Source organism: Mus pahari, chromosome 2 (assembly GCF_900095145.1).
Source record: "Mus pahari chromosome 2, PAHARI_EIJ_v1.1, whole genome shotgun sequence".
Classification (NCBI taxonomy): Eukaryota; Metazoa; Chordata; class Mammalia; order Rodentia; family Muridae; genus Mus; species Mus pahari.
Genome location: NC_034591.1, coordinates 159,687,537 through 159,705,441, shown reverse-complemented (window position 1 = coordinate 159,705,441; position 17,905 = coordinate 159,687,537). Strand labels below are relative to the sequence as shown.

Here is a 17,905-nt window from a genome sequence, read left to right as displayed (position 1 = left end):
TGTTTCCTCACCTGCTGGGATGAAGCCTTGACCACGCCCACATTCGCGTAGTCTCCACAAGTAGCCAGAGCTGTGCTGGTGCCTGTAAGAAGAGGAAACACGGGGAAAGGCTGGAGCAGCACCAATCAAAAGAGGAAGGAGCAGCAGGGTGGCGATGTGGGTAGCCAAGCTAGGACAGAGGCTGGCACGTGACTGCGGTCAGATGCCCCGCAGCACAGCAGCACGCAGGTCTGCCTGCACACAAACGGAGGAGACCCGCCCCCCAGCCCCTAAGGCCTTGCAGGAGGAGCTGAGCTGGCAGAAAGTTCCCCAGTCTGTAGAGCGCCCTTTCAAACTGAGGGCTGAGTGTTTCTTTCTGCCTTTCTGGGGCTGATGCTGGCTTTTTCTAATGCCAGAAGCTCTCTAGTGTATACAGGGCTGGTGAAGCGCTCTGCCAAGCGTGGATGCTTCAGAACATGAAGCTGGGCAACTGTCCCCTTTGGGGACAATGTCATGCTTGGTAAGTTCTGTTCATTTTTGCACAGTGCACAGAATGCTGGGAGAACACTACCTAACAGGAGGCACTCTTCAAGAAATAATCAGCCTACAGTGTTATAAAAGACTATAAGAAACAATAAGGGCTGGAGAGATGGCTCAGTGGTTAAGAGAACTGACTGTTCTTCCAGAGGTCTTGAGTTCAGTTCCCAGCAACCACATGGTGGCTCACAATCACCTGTAACAGGATACGATGCCCTCTTCTCGTGTGTCTGAAGACAGTGTACTCACATATATACAATAATTATTTTTTTAAAAAAAGAAAGAATAACAAAATAGATCATCAATATTTTTGAAAAATATTATTTCTCCCCATGAAAGTTTCAGTTTTCCCTCCAATTTTAGACCTAGAACTGACAAGGTTCAGGAATCAAAAGGCATAGGATTTGGCCAGGTGTGGTGAGATTAAAACCAGCCTGGTCTATCCTGGTTTACATAGTGAGTTCTAGGCCAGCCAGCATCTTAAAATATGTCAGCCATAGTGATGTCTCACTGGAGATGGCCGTAGAGAAGTGCTTTGTCTTCGGAGCCATATGGACCTGCCTGATCGGCCTGTCTGGCTGATTCCCTGGATTCCTCTGGGACCGGGGCTAACAGTTCCATTATTCTGACCTGATGTTCTCATCATTATTCTAAGCCTGTGCTCTCTCTCCCGCCTGCTGATCAGACCTGACTGAATCCAATCAGTTTCTGTCAGATGGCCTATTATAATAGATTGTGATTTTTCTTCCCACTGGCTTTCCTGGTTTGTAGGCCCCACTTAGGGGCTTGCTCAGGTGTCGCCCTGGAGCCCATTGGCATTGTACCTTGCATGGCAGAGGCCGCTCTTGCTTCTTCCTCCTTCTCACAGAGAGGTTTGCAGTCAAGGTCACCAGAAGCCATGTGCAAAATGTCTGATCCAGAATCTGCCAACGGGAAAAGGCGGACAGCAGGAGAGCTACGCAAAAGAAGCATTAGCCTGGGCGCCTCTCATTTGCACACAGCCTAATTGGTAATGAGAACTCCAATCTCTCCTCTCTCTCTCCCAGAGCCACTCACCACTTGACGTCACAGTGCTCTCCGAGGATGAGGTCTGTTCAGACGATGGCTGTGTGAGATACTCCCTGACAAAAGGACGCAAGAAATGTCGTCACCACCCTTGGCAAATAACTCCCTTAAAACCCAACTGAGAACACACCCAAGTTCATAAGCATAGCAGACCTGAGCTGTGATGGGCTCTCGGAGTACAGGTGGCCAGCACCATTCTCCTGCAGGGAACAAGGAGACACATGGCAAGGGATGTGACAGTGACCATCCCAAGAAGGTCGCTTTAGGCAAGTATCCCTATCAGTGCTAAATGAGTCACTATTTACTCAGTAAGAAAGCTTGCAGCTTTTGCCAAGGACCTGAGTTTGGTTCCTCGCACCCATATGTCAGCTCAGTAGAACCCGTAAGTTCTTCTCCAGGGGATCTGACACCCCCTTTCCGTCCCCAGTCCTGCCAGCACCTGCATGTACATGTGCATTCATTCACAAGGACACATGGACATAAAATATTTTTAAAATTAAATATTAATTGTTCATGTGTTCTCCTCAAGTACTAAAAAAAAATAAAAAAGCTCAAACTTCAAAAAATAAGATTCTGTGTCACTGCTTAAGTTTCTGTTAAATTTCCTCAGAGCTCGTATTTATTTTTGTTTTTGCATTTTAAAATGTTTGGTTGACAGCTGTAGATATCGACACATAGTGAGATGTTTTGTTTCATGTAGCCAGCTGGGGTCGTCATCAAAAGCTGAAGAGCTGTTCTGTATCATCTACAGGAAGTTAAATGGGGCTGGCCCTATCTATGCACCATTTAAATACATAGTGGTTACAGTTTTACGTACATACAGTATGCATATGAAAGAATCTACAAACTGGAGAAGTTTAAGTATTGTTCCATTTCATTGGCTATCATAGTTTATAAAAAAAAAAAATCAAGAATTGAGGGACCTAACATGACTGCCCTCCAAAAGACCCAACAGTCAGCTGACAGAGTCACATGCAGATGTTTACACCCAGCCAATGGACAGAAGCTGCTGACCCCTGTGTTGAATTAAGGAAGGCTGGAAGAAGCTGAGGAGGAGGGCAACCCTGTAGGAGAATCAGCAGTCTCAACTAACCTGGACCGCCGAGATCTCTCAGACACTGGACTACCAACCAGGCAGCATATACTAGCTGATATGTGGCCCCCAACACACATACAGCAGAGAGCTGCTGCGTTTGGGCTCAGTCAGAGAAGATGCATCTAACCCTTAAGGAGACTGGAGGCTCCAGGGAGTGGGAAGTTCTGGTGGGGTGGGGACATACTCATGGAGATGGGGGTGGGGGTGGGGTTGGAGGGGTGGGGAAAGGAGGTATGGGATGTGGAATAGTCAGAGGGTAGACTGGGAGGGGGATAAAATCTGGAGTGTAAAAAAGATTAAATTAAATTTAAAAAGTTATTTTACATAATAAAAAAAATCAAGAATTGATTTCTCTAAAAACATTTACAATGCCTTAACACAAGCCATGTCAGCATTGACTAGCTGCGGTGATAAGGCCAAGCTTGCCGGCTGGCACCTTGACGCTCACACTTGACCTTAGAAGAGTGTTCATGCTTCATTAAACAGGTCTCCAGAAGGGGCAGAAGAGGAAACAATTTCTTTTGCAAACCTTCTATTTTAAAGTCTAATTACCTCGTTTAAAGTCAAAATATAACTGCAGGGAACACGTATGATTTTCCCTATCCTGTCACAGACAGGTAGCATCTGTAGGGCGCCCTGCAGCGGGCCTTCCTGTCCTGAACCTGTCCCCTTAGCGTCTGCACAGTAGAAAGCTCCCCCCTCATGATCTGATCCACGCTCAGAAGTGTTTTCACAAATATCAGATTCCTATTGACTGCACAAATGCACCGTGCGATCTCGGAGAGACCTGGCAAACTGAGTGGCCATTCGGTTCCCCCACGCCCTGAAGAGTCTCCTGGTAAGCAGTCAGATTTAACTCTCTTCATGAATCTTTATAAGTCAGGGAGCGACACAGCAGAACTCACGCCTAACCTGTCATAAGCGTGGCCCAGCAACGCATTTACCCACCGTCTGAGACTAACCAGAGGAAAGGGGTTGGGCTTTTGTTCCTCAAATTCCATTTCAAATGTCAGGCCGTAGTATAGGAGAGTTGGGAGGAGGCCTTCAAACTCTCTCTGTATGTAGAGTAATTTAAACTGTTTAAACCTTTATCCCACACTCATGCAAGACCTTAACCCTACCTCCACCAGCCTTGTGACCTGGAGAGACTGAGAGAGAACAAGTCCCTTGAACATAGTTTAAATGCAAAGAAAGTCAAGAAATAAAGTAAATTCCGGTGGGAGACTGACTTACTGTGGCAGACTGGCTCACTCCACAAACCCCAGAAGGAGGACAGCTTTTTCCTCTCAGGCAATCCATTCAAATAGAGACCTGATCCCATTTACATAACAGCCCTTGCTCATGTGAGCAAGAGTTAACACAGGGTGGGGTTGTTGAGGTATGGAACAAAGTGACAGTCTCCTGTGGGCTGGGTCAGCAAACACAGGTACACACACACACACACACACACACACACACACAGGCATGCACACACATGCACACACACACAGAGCAAAAGTATCTCAATGTGCACAAAGAAAACTAGGAAAAACAACAGGGAAAGTCAAGATTTTAGGGATTTGTAAGCCTGGGTAGCCTTCTGGGACATTTGTTCTCAATAAAATGCTGCTTTAACCACAGTCTTTGCAAATGGAAATACTTCCTCTGATAAACAGGTGTCACCAATATAATTTTACTACTGGACTGAGTTTAGACAGCTAATGCTAGTCAAATCAACAAGACAAGAAAAATGTAGCCAGAGTTTATACAGTCCTCAAACTGGACTCTGTGCCCATTTAAATGCTCAGAAGAGAGGAACAGTGTTCTATTGACCTGGGACAGAAACAGAACTAAATTTCCTTATTTTTTCCCACTTTTGATTTGTAACCAAAAGCACACCACACCCTGGAACCCGCGGGCACACCCAGCACTGAGAGGTTCATTTAGAACCAGTTATCAGTCAATCTTGTAGTTGGCAATGTTATTTATTCTCCAGGGTTATTAATGCTGTGACTACACACAGCCTGAGAAGACAGGATAGACAATGCCCAGAAAATCCCCAAGACAATATTCTATCCATCCCATCCTTTGCCCCAGTGACTCTGCTCTCCCCGTGACACTTCGTCTCATACAGAAACGAGACAGGACATGAAGGAGAATCAAAGGGAGGAAAAACCATTACGGCCTTTTATACTGAAACTGCGGGTTTTCATCTCCTAGTCCTTTGCTCTCTGGGGAGTAGTTTTTGAGCTTAATGCCCTTGTCCATTCTGACTCTGGGTCAAAGCCACAGACACTATTTGTGAGCATTTGATGTAAAGCCAGGTTGAGGTTGGAGAGACAGATGGCTTAGAAGTTAAGAGCATTCGCTGCTCTTGCATAGGACCTGAGTTCAATTCCCAGTACCTATGCTGGGTATCACACAAACGCTTAGAACTCAGACCCATCAGTTTCTAACTTCTGCCAGTACCCACATACATGGTGTGTTACAAATGAGCACACACACACACACACACACACACAGAGAGAGAGAGAGGGAGAGAGAGAGAGAGAGAGAGAGAGAGAGCGATCCTGAGGTTGGGGAGACTGCTCAGTGGTTAGCAGCACTGGTTGCCCTTGCAGAGGACCTGGGTTTGATTCCCAGCACCCACATGGTGGCTCACAGCTGTCTGTAATTCCAGCCCCAGGGAATCTAATACTGTCTTTGGGCACCGTATATGTGTGTTACACATACACACTTGCAGATAAAGCAGCCATACACATAAAATAAAAATTAAAAAAAAAACTTTAATGTAACCAGAAATTTTACACTCGCTGCCAAGTATCTTTGTAGGATCATATCAGAGACTAAAGGAGGGAGAGTGCATCCAGTTTTGTTCCGTCTTATTCTGAGGCAGGCTCTTACCTCGTGGGCAGACTCAATCCCCCTTCCTGATGCTGCCTCCTGAGTGCCCCGTCACAGAACTCTCTAATTCGAGGACGTTCGGGGGAGAAACAAGCACGTATGGAGGTTTGCAAGGTACTCGGAGAGCGGCTGCCTGTCTCTAGGTCAGTGAAGAAAGCCATACCCGAGGAGAAGCAAGCGGGCTGAGGAGGAGCCATTGTCCCATAGAAATCTCTGTGACTTGAGAGGACCCTGGGGAAATGGACACTGCTGTGGAGGGAACAGCAGTGCTGGACTCTGTGCTCCTGATGGCTGTCCCCAGCACTGCTGGGCCACCTGCCCATCCCAGAAGGTGGACAGTTACTTTGACATGCTGTCGCTCACACTGTACCGCCTGGGTATCCTCTGAGAGCCCCACCGTGTGAGGTGGAACTGTCTGTCACTGACGTAGGAAAAGGACTGGCGGAGGCTGAGATGCCGACAGGCTTGTGGACCGTGTGGCCAGCAAGCAAGGATGTCACAGAAGTGTGGGTGTGTGGAGGAACAACCTGCTTACTCAACAAGCTCCAAAGCTCTGAGTCCACCTGGGGCTCACAGATGTCTGTGAGCTCTAGGAATACCCTGGAGATGCTAGGAAGAGAGAGGGGCCTCCCTGCTCATTAGCGAGTAGAACAGAGGAATGCAGAATGCCATTGCATTCCCTCCATGTGGATCTACTTGGCTTGCTCCCAGGCCAGTGGGCAGGAACTTGGCTATACAGACGTTTATGTGCAGGTGCATATGTAATATACATAAAGGAATGCATTTGCATGCATTACATAGATATGCAAAAAGCCTTGTGAAAGGACACCCCCTTTCACAGGGAACACAAATGCAGACAGGTGCAGCTATGTACAAGTTCCCAGAGCTAATACAGGCTCAGTCTTCATTCAGGCCTGCTCAGTTCCAAACCTTATTCCATCTGGCTAAAATTAATCAACAAGAGTAGATGATAGGGTTAGCTCTCTGCAATTGTCACATGGTCTCCAGCCAGTCTCCCTTTCTCTACCCCTCCCCCATTGCAGTGAAATCCAGGGAGCACATTTCATCCATATGTTTCAGTGCAGCCTCTCTCCTTCTCTGCTGTCCCCTAAGTGAGTTCTGTTCTCCTTTAGAACATCCCACACAGGACACCCGACCCTCTCCTTGACTCCCTCAGCCATTCGAAAAACCCTCTCACAAACATTGGTGTTTAATTTAATCTATTATGATCTAGGATAATGAAAAATATGGAGCGTCCTCTGTAGATGTGGGGAAAATTAGGAAATAAATCCTGAGACTTTAGGAACACAGTAGAGAAAGGGAGGACATAAATCCTGAGATTCTAGTAACATCATAGAGAGAGAGGACAAGCTGAGCCTTCTTTGTAACCATGGTGAAGTAGACACTGGGAGTGGGGGGCGGGGGCTGACAAGGCTTCCAGTCTGCCCAGGTTGTTGGGGACACACGGATGAGTGACCAAAGGACCCTGTCTGTGGGGCTAATAACTCCCAACCCTCTGACGAGTCGAGAGCCTCCCGACAGAAAGGCTGACACACTGATGACATTTTCTAGGCAGGTAGGACCTGGGCCGCTCCTGGAAAGAAGGTCAAAATACCAACCTCCAATGGTATCTCCCACAGAGACTGCAGGGGAACAGAGCTGCAGAGAGAACCGCCCACCTCCGAAGATTCCCGCCTCTGCCCTATAGAAGGGGAAACCCCCGACCCCTGCGTCTGTGCACTCGGTAGCCAATCCACGGAGTGACTGCTGTTTTTCATGCTCTGATTAAAGGACAAACTGCTGCCAAGCGTGGTTTAATCCCAGCAGAGGCAGGCAAATTTCTGAGTTCGAGGCCAGTCTGGTCTACAAAGTGAGTTCCAGGAGAGCCAGGGCTATACAAAGAAACCCTGTCTTGAAAAACAAAAAAAACAACAACAAAAACAAAACAAAACAAAACAAAACAAAACAAAAAAAGGACAAACTGCTTCTGTGTCTCCATCTGACCCTTTCCCTCTTTCCACCAAGTTTACCGCCTGATACAGGACCGAAAATAAGAATCTGGGGCCGGCAAGATGGCTCAGCAGGTAAAGGTGCTGGCTACCCAGCCTGAGAACTTGACGGCAGCCCCTGGGACCACACGGTGGAAGGAGGGAACTGACTCCTGCAAGCTGTGCTGACCTCCACACACTTGCCATGACATGAGTGCTCACAGCTGCCGGCACACAGAGACAGATAAACAGATAAGGTGAATGACTTCATTGTGACCAGAAAGGGAGAACACGGGAGAACACGGCTACTGGGGCCTTGAGTCTGGCAGTTTGATGCAGACTTACAATCCCAGTACTCACAAGGCTGAGGCAGGAGGATCAAAGTCTTTGGATAGTCTAGGCTACACAGTGAGCTCCAGGCAGCATGAACGATGGGAGTCTTTGAAAAATTATCTAGTTAGAATTAGCAACATGGCTCAGTGAATAAGAAGCTCACTGCCTAGCCTCCTGACCTGAGTTTGGTCTCCATCCATCTGGAAGAAGGAGAGAACTGACTCCTGCAAACTGACCTCTGACCTCTGACCTCCATTCCTGGGCAGTGATACATGCACCCTTCCCTACCCTGGGCAAAATGTTTGAAGATCTAATTAATTTCCATTTTAATAGAGTCACTGGAATCCCTAAAGGGAGTGGGGAGAGTCGGAGAGGAAGGCATGTTGGCCACATATGGCTTTTCTGGAGAATTTCCAAGATAGCTCAGGAAACCTGACCTCGAACCCCAATCTTTAGAAGTCTCTATCCCAAGAAGTGGAGACTTGTGAGAACCAATGTTTTTGTTGCCACAGAAAGGTCTTGTGAAGCACTTGGGTTTTGAAACTGGCCTTGAGAACCAAACAGAATTTTGACACATGGAGAAACAGCGGCGTTCCGGGAACGCCCAGACAGGTGATTTATGGTGACTTACCCCTGCCTGGTTTGGCTGAGCTACAGAGATAACACAAGGCTACGCTGGGGAAGTGAAGGTAGAAACGCAGGTGTGAGGTGGCAGACGAGCTCAGGCAGGAGGTGAGCCGCTCTTCATAAGGAGCAGAGATGGACAGCCAGGGGTCAGGGAAAGGCTGGCATCGCTGGGAGCTCTGGTGAACCTGGATGGTGGGTTCTGTTCATGTTTATCCTGTGCTTATTCTAATCCTTGTTCTCATTATTCACGAGAACACTGAGAGTCAGAGCTTACCATGGAATGCTCAGGGGCGGGTGGCAAGTGAAGGGGGTGCTTTCTTTCGGGGATGTGTTCCGAGGACAAGGCAGGGGAGAAGTGGAGATGCCAATCTTAGGCTGTAGAGCATGTTTGGAGAACAGAAACCTGGGGTGACGATATGGAGAACTGGTCATTTAGGCCACGGCTGACAGACTAGACAGCTTCCTGGGGTTCTGAGGAGGTGGAGTGGGGGACATTCTTCCAGCAGCTTGCTCGAGATGTTTTGACTGACTCTGGGGCTTCTGTTTCTGAAGGGATGTCACGACCACAGACGAAACAACTCAGCTACAGACCCCGACGATTGGAGCACCAACTCCCGTCAGATGCACAAAGCGGTCCGTCTCTTAGGCCACCTTCCGCGCGACCACGAGTGACCGCAATGAGGGAGGCGTCTAATGTGCTAAGAGGGGATGTTGAAAGCCCAGGGCCCTCGAGGCTACAGGAAGCTGGATTTGAACCCTGAGTTCGCTCCTTACTAGTTGAGCCATCTTCAACGAATGATTTAACCCCCCTCGACTCCAGGTGCCTCCTTTGCCAAAGCAGAGGCCACAGCCACCCTGGCAGGGGAGGCATTGCCACCCATGGCTTGTGGAAATGCTTTCCCGCACTGTGCCTGGCGTTCAAGCATGCTGCAGCTCCCCTCTTTGTTTTGTGAACTTGGTGCCCGATAAAGAGGAAATTACTAACAACCAAACATCCTGTGAGCGGCTAAGGCCAACTTCCTGTGTCAGAACTTTAGAAGAGAGCTAAGGGACAGCAAAGAAACACCCATGTCCCTTACTCCCTGTCCTTAACGTCTCGGTAAGGTGGGTACCAATGACTAGGAACCATAAATGAGTAATTACATATAACAGCCATACGTAATTACATGTCAGAAATCACAGATGTATAAAAACCCGATGCGTGCATATAACAGGAAGGATGAGAACTGCTCAGAAACGTACGCAGAGGAAGGATAACTCGTTTTAAAGTGGGAGGCTGATCTCAGGAGGCATATTTTCACTGGAAAGAGATAATGGCCAACCGGCCTATGCAGAGATGAAGGACACCATTATTCACAAGAGGAATGCAAATCCAAACCCACGAGGGTCTCACTTTGCATTTTCTGAGCTGGCTACAGCGAAGTGGTATTGGTAGAGAAACTAAAGCCCTCGGCTGCTGATAGTGGCAAAGTCAAACAGACCGGGCCGTGGTATCTGTTCCGCACCTCGTCAAGGCAGCAAACATGAGCAAGTGGTGATTCTCCTCATGGGTCTACGTGCAAAAGCATTTTAAAAGTTTGTACGGAAACGACATTCACAGAAGCGTTGTTCCCAGGAGGCCAGGAACTACTCCAATGCCCATCAGCCAGTGAAGAAGGGAAGAACCCGAGAAGGACCCACAGCGGGGCAAGGACCGGAGAAGAATGACATTCGAAAACCTAATGCTAACCAGAAGCAGCCAGGTCCAAGATACCAGAGAGGGCTCATTCCGTTTATAGAAGACTTCCAAGAGAGAAAGTCTTTAGAGAAAGCAGATTGCTGGTCACCTAGGAATGGGCGTAGAGACAGGGGCAGGGGATGTCATCGAGGTGTTCCAATGTTATGGCAGTTCTTAAATCTGTAACTATATCAAGAGAGTTGCCTACTTGTTCAGTTTGAGACGGTCATCCTGAACACCAAGGAAGGAACATACAGAATGTCTGTCTGGCCTGGAGAAGTTCCCTGGGACTTGTGAAGTCTGTTAATGTTACTGCCATCTTTAGCAGAGGGGTACCACTAGTGCCTGCCTCTGGTGGTGTGCACTCTTTAATAAGAAGCCAACGCCTTTAAGATTATCTAGCCCTGATCTGAGGTCCTAGAAAGTCAGTGCCATCTGTGATGTATTACAGCCATTAGCAAATATAAATACGAAAACAAGACACAGCACCAAGTTCAGCCCACTCCACCCAACTCCCCTTTCACTCATTCAGCCCAAAACGTTTTCTATTTTTATTTTAGATTTGTTTATGTATGTGGGTCTTTTGCCTGCATGTTTGTATGTGAACCACATAACGCAGTGCCCACGGAGGCCAAAAGAGTGTCTCCTTTTCCTTGGAACTGGAGTTAGGAGTGGCCATAAGCCCTCAGATGGGTGCTGGGAATTGAGGCCAGGTCCTCTGTGAGAGCGAGTGTTCAGTGCTCTTCACCACAGAAACAATGTCCCAGCCTGTAACCCAGATATATACTCTGCATGGAATAGAAAGCCCCTAAATTACTGAACTTAACTTCCTGGCTTCAAAGTTAGATGTTTCTTATGTACACGAGTCCTAGGATGCCCTATAATAGTTCTTATAAAGAAGGGGAGGGGGCTGGTGAGATGGCTCAGTGGGTAAGAGCACCCGACTGCTCTTCCGAAAGTCCTGAGTTCAAATCCCAGCAACCACATGGTGGCTCATAACCATCCGTAATGAGATCTGACTCCCTCTTCTGGAGTGTCTGAAGACAGCTACAGTGTACTTACATATAATAAATTAATTAATTTAAAAAAAAGGGGGGGAGGAAGGAGGAACAGCCCTCAAAGGGGTCAGAACACGGTGGTACTGAGAACAAGACAGAGATCTCTGTCCGTACTCACGTCTGTATTCTGGTCTTCGTTCATTCTGGTACAGTCTAGAAGCTCCTGTCCCAAGATGGAGCCTTCTGTGGGGAGTGGGCACCTGGAGGCAGAGGTAGAAAGAGTGGCTTTCTGCAAAACTTAGCAGGGGACTACCAGAGTTCCCAGTACCCCTCCCCAGACCAGCCAATTTCTTATCAAGCAGGAAGAGAGTTCCTATTTCCTCCAGAGAGAAGTTACTAAGGACAGAAAAGCCAACCAGAAATGAAAATATGACATTTGCAATTCAAAGTCTTGTTTCCTCCACTCAGGAGCAGAAAGGACTCTCACTGGGGGGATGGGGGTGGGGGAGGGATTAGCCCCGCCAACTCCACTGATCATCAACAGTTTCTAAAAATCAGTCTTTTGACTTTAAAGGGCAGGTGAGGACTATGGTGTCGGGAGTCTGAACCACAACCATGACTCATCGGAGTTAATGTAGCAGTAAAAATGTAACGTGTTCCTCGGAGCTGTCTGGTGAAATTCAAAAGCAGTGTCTGGATTCTGTACTGTGAATCCTCACAAAGCTGGAGAAGCACCATCAAAAAATAGCAAAGAAGTCATAATGTCAATAAAATACAGCTCATTAGCAGACACGCACACCCTTGGAGGACGTGGGTGGCTGTGACCTCACTTACTGGGACCCTCTTGTCACGTCCAAAGCCCCATCTTCTGCTTCCTGCTCTGGGGGACCTTTTACACAGAGCATGGGCTGAGTTTCTGGCACATGAGACGGGTGTCAGTTCTAGCCTTGGAATTGCTGTGAGGCCGTCAAGACACAGGCATCTGCAGCAGGAAGGAATGAGAGTAGATAGAGGTGAACTTCCGATTCAAATTGTCTTAAAGATTAAACTTTTCTCTCCCAAGAGATTGGTTGCACCTTGTCTGAAAAAGTAAAAAGCAAGCCAGTTCTATTAACATTGTATTCTAAGACCCCTAGATGCCCAGCTACATGGAGGTAGAAATATCAAAACCCCACAAACTGAGCTGTGGGTACTAAAGGACAGAAACCCTTGTCCACCGAGCCACTTGTCCACCGAGCCACTAGCTGCTCCGCAATGCACAGACAGCAGAGAGCACTCAACCTGTCTTTATAAGTGAAGTTGAATTAGAGCACAGCCATGGCCTTTCATCCGAGGACAGGCTGTGACTGCTTGTGTGTTGTAGCAGTGATGCTCAAGAGTTGCCATGGAGACCATGGGGTTAGAAAAGCCTAAGGTATGTGCTACCCAGCCTTCCAGAACAATTCTGCAGACTCCTTGGGAGGAAAGCTGTAGGCACTGTGACCAGAAACCACCAAGTGTTGCATGCAGGGAACGGCTGTGGCGACAAAACACTCCTTTCGGGGAGTGTGGTTGTTGCATTTTGGGGCACAGGAAGATGCCAAGTTTAATTTTTTTTAAATATGCAGCTTTTCTATCACAATATTTTGGTTCCTATTCCTGCTTTTCCTCTTGCAGTTTGTGTGATTGTAGGTAAATAAGGTGTTCACTCAGGGCCCTAATTCACTTATATGTAAAGGGTTACATGATCTCAGGCAAATTATGTTTGATGTTCTTCTTTTCTCCATCTTTCAAGTGAGAACCATAGGCAGGGGACACGGTGCTTAAGCACACTTGTTGGTCTTTCAGAGTCCCTTGGTTTGGTTCCCAGTACCCGATGGCTCACAATCTTCTATAACTCCAGTTCTGGCGGCCTGATACTTTCTTCTGGTCTCTGTGGGCACCGGGCAAACATGTCCATTTACATACTTTCAGGCAAAACAATCACACACATAAAATAAGATAAAATAATCTAAAAATATTTCTCAATGAAAAATAGAATGGTCCAGGAGCCAGGGGAGCAGTTGAGTGGAAGAGCATCGTCGGGCATACTCTGTCCCCAGCCCCACAACTGTAGATGCAGTAAATGGGAATTACACTGGCATCCTCGCCATCAGGCCGTGCAGAGGAACAATTAAGTTAACCGGAGCGTTGAGACCACAGGATGCAGTCATAATTCCACCGTGAGGGTGGTGCTCAGCTGAAGTTTTCGTGGATAAACAAACACAAGCAGGGTTGATGGTGTCTGGCCCTGGGCCATTCACAGGATGCAGTTTTCTGACCTTTGGCCTGGCTTTATAGAATGGCCACCAGGTCCCATCTTCCACTGCTTTCTCCTCGTTTTTATTAACCCCTTTTAACCCACATAGGCTCACACTCCGCAGAGGCTGAAGCTCACAGGTTCTCCCTTCTCTTCTGAGTGCTGGTTTTGCTGTTGCCACCGCACCCACTGGAATCCTTCCCAAAGCCATCTCCCTTTCCCTCCTGGTTCATTTCTTCCATCTTCTATGGAAGTTTTCTGAACTTGAGTCTTGTTGAGTCTTGTTATTTTAGGATTTACTCTTAATGATGCATAATGGTACCTGGTATAGAGTAGATCTTCTGGTTTAAGTGAACTGAATCCATAGACAAATATCCAATAGATCTCCCTGGACAGATTAATTGTTATTAATTATTGTCTCTTTCCAGGAAGTCCTCCCCACCCATGTATGGGCAGGAGTGGGGATGGGTGTGTCCACACTCACCCAGCAGGGGTGTACACTAGAACTAGTGTTTGCAGGTCAGGGGTACCCGATGTCTGCTTCCTTCTTGCTTCTGCTGTGGTTTGTGGCAGGGCTGCTTCTGAATAGAAAACCAGAATCATTAGCTGGCTAAAGGAAAATTCCATGCCATCGTTCTCAAGATAATTCCTTCAGCTTACACACACATACACACACACACACACACACACACACACACACACACACGCACACTGGGAGGGAACAGGGCAAACAAACATGAAGGTAGATGAAAAGTGAGCTAGGGGTGGGTCTGCAGGAGTTTGGAGGGGTGTGAATATGGCCAAATATATTGCATGACATTCTCAACTAATAAAGATAGTTCTTAAAAAGGAGACAGGTGTTAGAGAGCACTGGGTGCTATGACCCAGTTTTTGGTTTCCAACACCAGCATCTCGCAACCATCTATAATTCCAGTACCTGCGGATCCGACATTCTCTTCTGCCTTCTGTGGGCAGTGCACACATGTAGTGCATAGACATATGTGCAGGCAAAATACCCACACCATAAAATAAAAAATAAAAACATAAAATTCCAAAGAAAAAAGTAGCCAGGATGTGAGAGGTCCCAAGTGAGGATTGTTACAGAACAAAGCTTCTTCCAGGGCCACGGCACAGGAACAAATCCAAATTCTTATTCAGGCCTGCCCTGGAGGAGGAGGCGGAGAGTCAGGATACCCAAGAAGCAGGCAGGAGCATCCAAGTTCAAGATTTGCCTGGGCCACATAGTGGGTGCGGGGCCAGCCTGGGCAACTTAGTGCAACCCTGTCTCCAAATAGAAAGTTAAATCGCTGGAGATATGGTTCAGGTACAGCCTTCAGTACCTGTGAGGTTCCAAGGGTCAGTCCCAAGCACCTACAAACAAGACCAGGGAGAATACCCCTGGGCAGCAGTTAATGGGGTGCTCACACATCATCAAGTCCACACAATTCACACCTAGATAGAAACAAGGCTTAGGGAGAAGGGGTAGCAGTGAAGGGTAAGGCCAGTCACCCCATTCTTCACGGCATTGTGGTCAAAGGGTAGATTTCTACCTCTTACACCAAATAGTATAAGGAATGAGTAGGAGTAGGAAGAAGGAGAGGGGGAGGAGGGGGACGAGGAGGAAGTGTGAAGATGAGGAAGAGGAGGAGGAAGAGGAGGAGGAAGAAGGAAGAGGAGGAGATGGAGGAGAAGGAAGAGGAAGAGAAGAAGAAGAAGAAGAAGAAGAAGAAGAAGAAGAAGAAGAAGAAGAAGAAGAAGAAGAAGAAGAAGAAGAAGAAGAAGAAGAAGANAGAAGAAGAAGAAGAAGAAGAAGAAGAAGAAGAAGAAGAAGAAGAAGAAGAAGAAGAAGAAGAAGAAGAAGAAGAAGAAGAAGAAGAAGAAGAAAGGTATCCATTGCCTATCTGGTAATCTTTTTGTAGAAAAGTATTATGTTTAGATTCCTCAGCCTTTTCATAAATACATAAATTTTAAATTATTATTATTATTATTATTATTATTTTGTATATGGGTGTATTGTCTGCCTTTATGTCTATGCACCATGGGAGTACAGCACCTTAGGAGACAAGATGAAGGTAATGGACCCCATGGAAATACAGATAGTTGTGAACGGCTATGTGGGTATGGGGACTCAAACCCAGGTCCTCTGGAAGAACAGCCGGTGCTCTAACCGCTGAGTCACATCTCTCCAGTCCCTGTCCATTCTTTCTTTTCTGTGTGGTTTGAGGGTGTTTTTGTCATGACACAGCATCTCACTGTGTAGCACTGGCTGGCCTAAAATGCACTATATAAGTCAGGCTATCCTTAGGTTCACAGAGATCAGCCTGCTTCTGCCTCCTGAATGCTGGGACTAAAGAGGTGCAACCACCATGCCTGGTTTGAATTACATTTTGTTTTGCTATAATAGCCAAATCACAGTTGTTACCTAAGTAATTTAAAACAAAAAACAAACAAAAACCTCAGGCTTACCAATTTCTCCTGTAGAAGTCAATGTCTCTCTGTGCAGGACAGGGGATCATAGTGAGGAGAGTCATTAGAAAAGCCCTGTCGTGAGAGAGTGACAGCGTAGATTGAAAGATAGGCAGACTATAATATAATCTAAAGCACAAGACACAACAGGCCCTAGAGAAACCCCACCACCTGAAGAGTCTGAAATGACCAGTTTTAATCACTATTCTTCAAGGGAAAACATTCATAACTATAAAATTCTCACTGCATCTCCCTATTTAACCCATGAGTAAGATCCAGACTTTGAACAGGGAGCTGCGTGGATGACACTAAGATCCTGAGGCAGAGAACAAAGAAGTTTGTACAGATACAGCTCACAGTGGTGAGATAAATCAGAGGTAAGGAACTTACTGCCAAGCTGATGTATTGGAATCCTGACACCTAGAGGATGGGAGGAGAGAAATGATCCTCCCAGGTGGTCCCCCCCACACATGTATACATGTACATACATATACACACATGTATATACATATACACATACATATAAATGTAAGTAATGACTTCCAGGTGGTCCCCTCCACACACATCCATACATATACATACATATACACAGATATACATACAAATACATGTACATATAAATGTCCCAGGTGGTCCCCTCCACATACGTGCATACATATACATACATATACACGTACATATAAATGTAAGATTCTAAAAGTTAAAAAAATATATAGTTAGCAAACCGGCAACTAGAGAGCTGGCATGGATATGTATTACATTTGTGTAGCTTGGTCTTTTTTTGGAACTCCTAACAGTGGGAGTGGGGCTGTCTCTGACCTTTTGGCCTGCTTTTGGGACCCTTTCCCTCCTACTGGGTTGTCCTGTCCAGCATTAATAGGAGAGGAGGTATCTACTGCAACTTGATATGCCATGTTTGGTAATATCCCCAGGAGGCTGCTATTTTCTGAGGGAAACGGAGAAGGAATAGATCTGGGGGAGAGGGGAAGTGGACGGGGGGTGGGCTGGGAGGAGAGGACAGAGGGGAAACTACAGTCGGGATGTAATGTGTGAGAGAAGAATGTTAAAAATTAAACATAAAATAAATTATATATTATATACATACATACATACATACATATGCACATATACTGAACCACCAACCAACGAGTATACATGGGCTGGACCTACCCCACCCCTCACCCTGCACAGATATAACAGATGTGCAGAGCTTGGTCTTCACGTGGTCTAGTACAACTGGAGTGGGGACTTTCCTACAAGCCGTTGCCTGTCTGTGGGATATGTTCTTCTAGCTGGGTTGCCTTGTCTGGCCTCGGTGAGAGAGGATGAGTCTAGCCTCACGGAGACTTGATGTGCCAGGGCTGGACTATACCCAGGGTGATATCACCATCTCAGAAGACAAAGAGGGAGGGGCCAAGGAGACCCCCCCCACTCAAAAAGCAATATAAAACAAAAGCCATCTTTCTAATGCATAAACTCGTATAACTAAAATCTGCATCCCGACGGCTTCTAAAGCCTTATCCTTCAAGTGTCGGAGATTGGGGACGGTGCCTATTCAGTGTCGGAGATTGGGGACGGTGCCTATTCTACTCTTTAAGCTATTGGGGGGGGGTGTTATTTGATAGCCCACGGCCAAGAATAGGAAAATAGGTCCATGTGAGTTAACACATGGGCACGTACCCAGAGACCAGAGGACAAAGGCAGTAGGCTTCCTGATTCACTCTCTACCTGAATATTTGAGACAGGCTCTCACTGAACCTGGATCTCACCAGTTGGGTTACATTAGCTAGTACACAAACTGATGGAATCCTTCTACCTCTGTACCTTCCTCTGACTCCACCCCCAGTGCCCTCCTTCCATCTGACTCCGCCCCCAGTGCCCTCCTTCCTCTGACTCCACCCCCCAGTGCCCTCCTTCCTCTGACTCCACCCCCCAGTG

The 17,905-nt window shown here is 47.0% G+C and overlaps 1 protein-coding gene across 7 annotated transcripts in view; it reads right to left on the bottom strand.

Annotated features, from left to right (window-relative positions):
- Lrmp (lymphoid restricted membrane protein) overlaps window positions 1-17,905 on the bottom strand; it is a 54,066-nt gene that overhangs the window by 27,643 nt on the left and 8,518 nt on the right. For 4 of the 7 annotated variants that reach the window (XM_029535257.1, XM_029535258.1, XM_029535256.1 and 1 more), the window contains exons 2-9: window positions 15,968-16,042; window positions 13,986-14,082; window positions 12,058-12,205; window positions 11,402-11,483; window positions 1,735-1,781; window positions 1,573-1,637; window positions 1,341-1,439; window positions 12-82 (exon numbers count right to left, since the gene is read on the bottom strand). In XM_029535257.1, the coding sequence (XP_029391117.1) occupies window positions 12-82; window positions 1,341-1,439; window positions 1,573-1,637; window positions 1,735-1,781; window positions 11,402-11,483; window positions 12,058-12,128 (435 nt within the window). In that variant the 5' untranslated portion in view covers window positions 12,129-12,205; window positions 13,986-14,082; window positions 15,968-16,042. Of the gene's footprint in view, window positions 1-11; window positions 83-1,340; window positions 1,440-1,572; window positions 1,638-1,734; window positions 1,782-8,782; window positions 9,011-11,401; window positions 11,484-12,057; window positions 12,206-13,985; window positions 14,083-15,967; window positions 16,043-17,905 lie in introns of those variants that run through there. The other 3 variants (XM_029535260.1, XM_029535261.1, XM_029535262.1) reach the window with 3 other exon arrangements.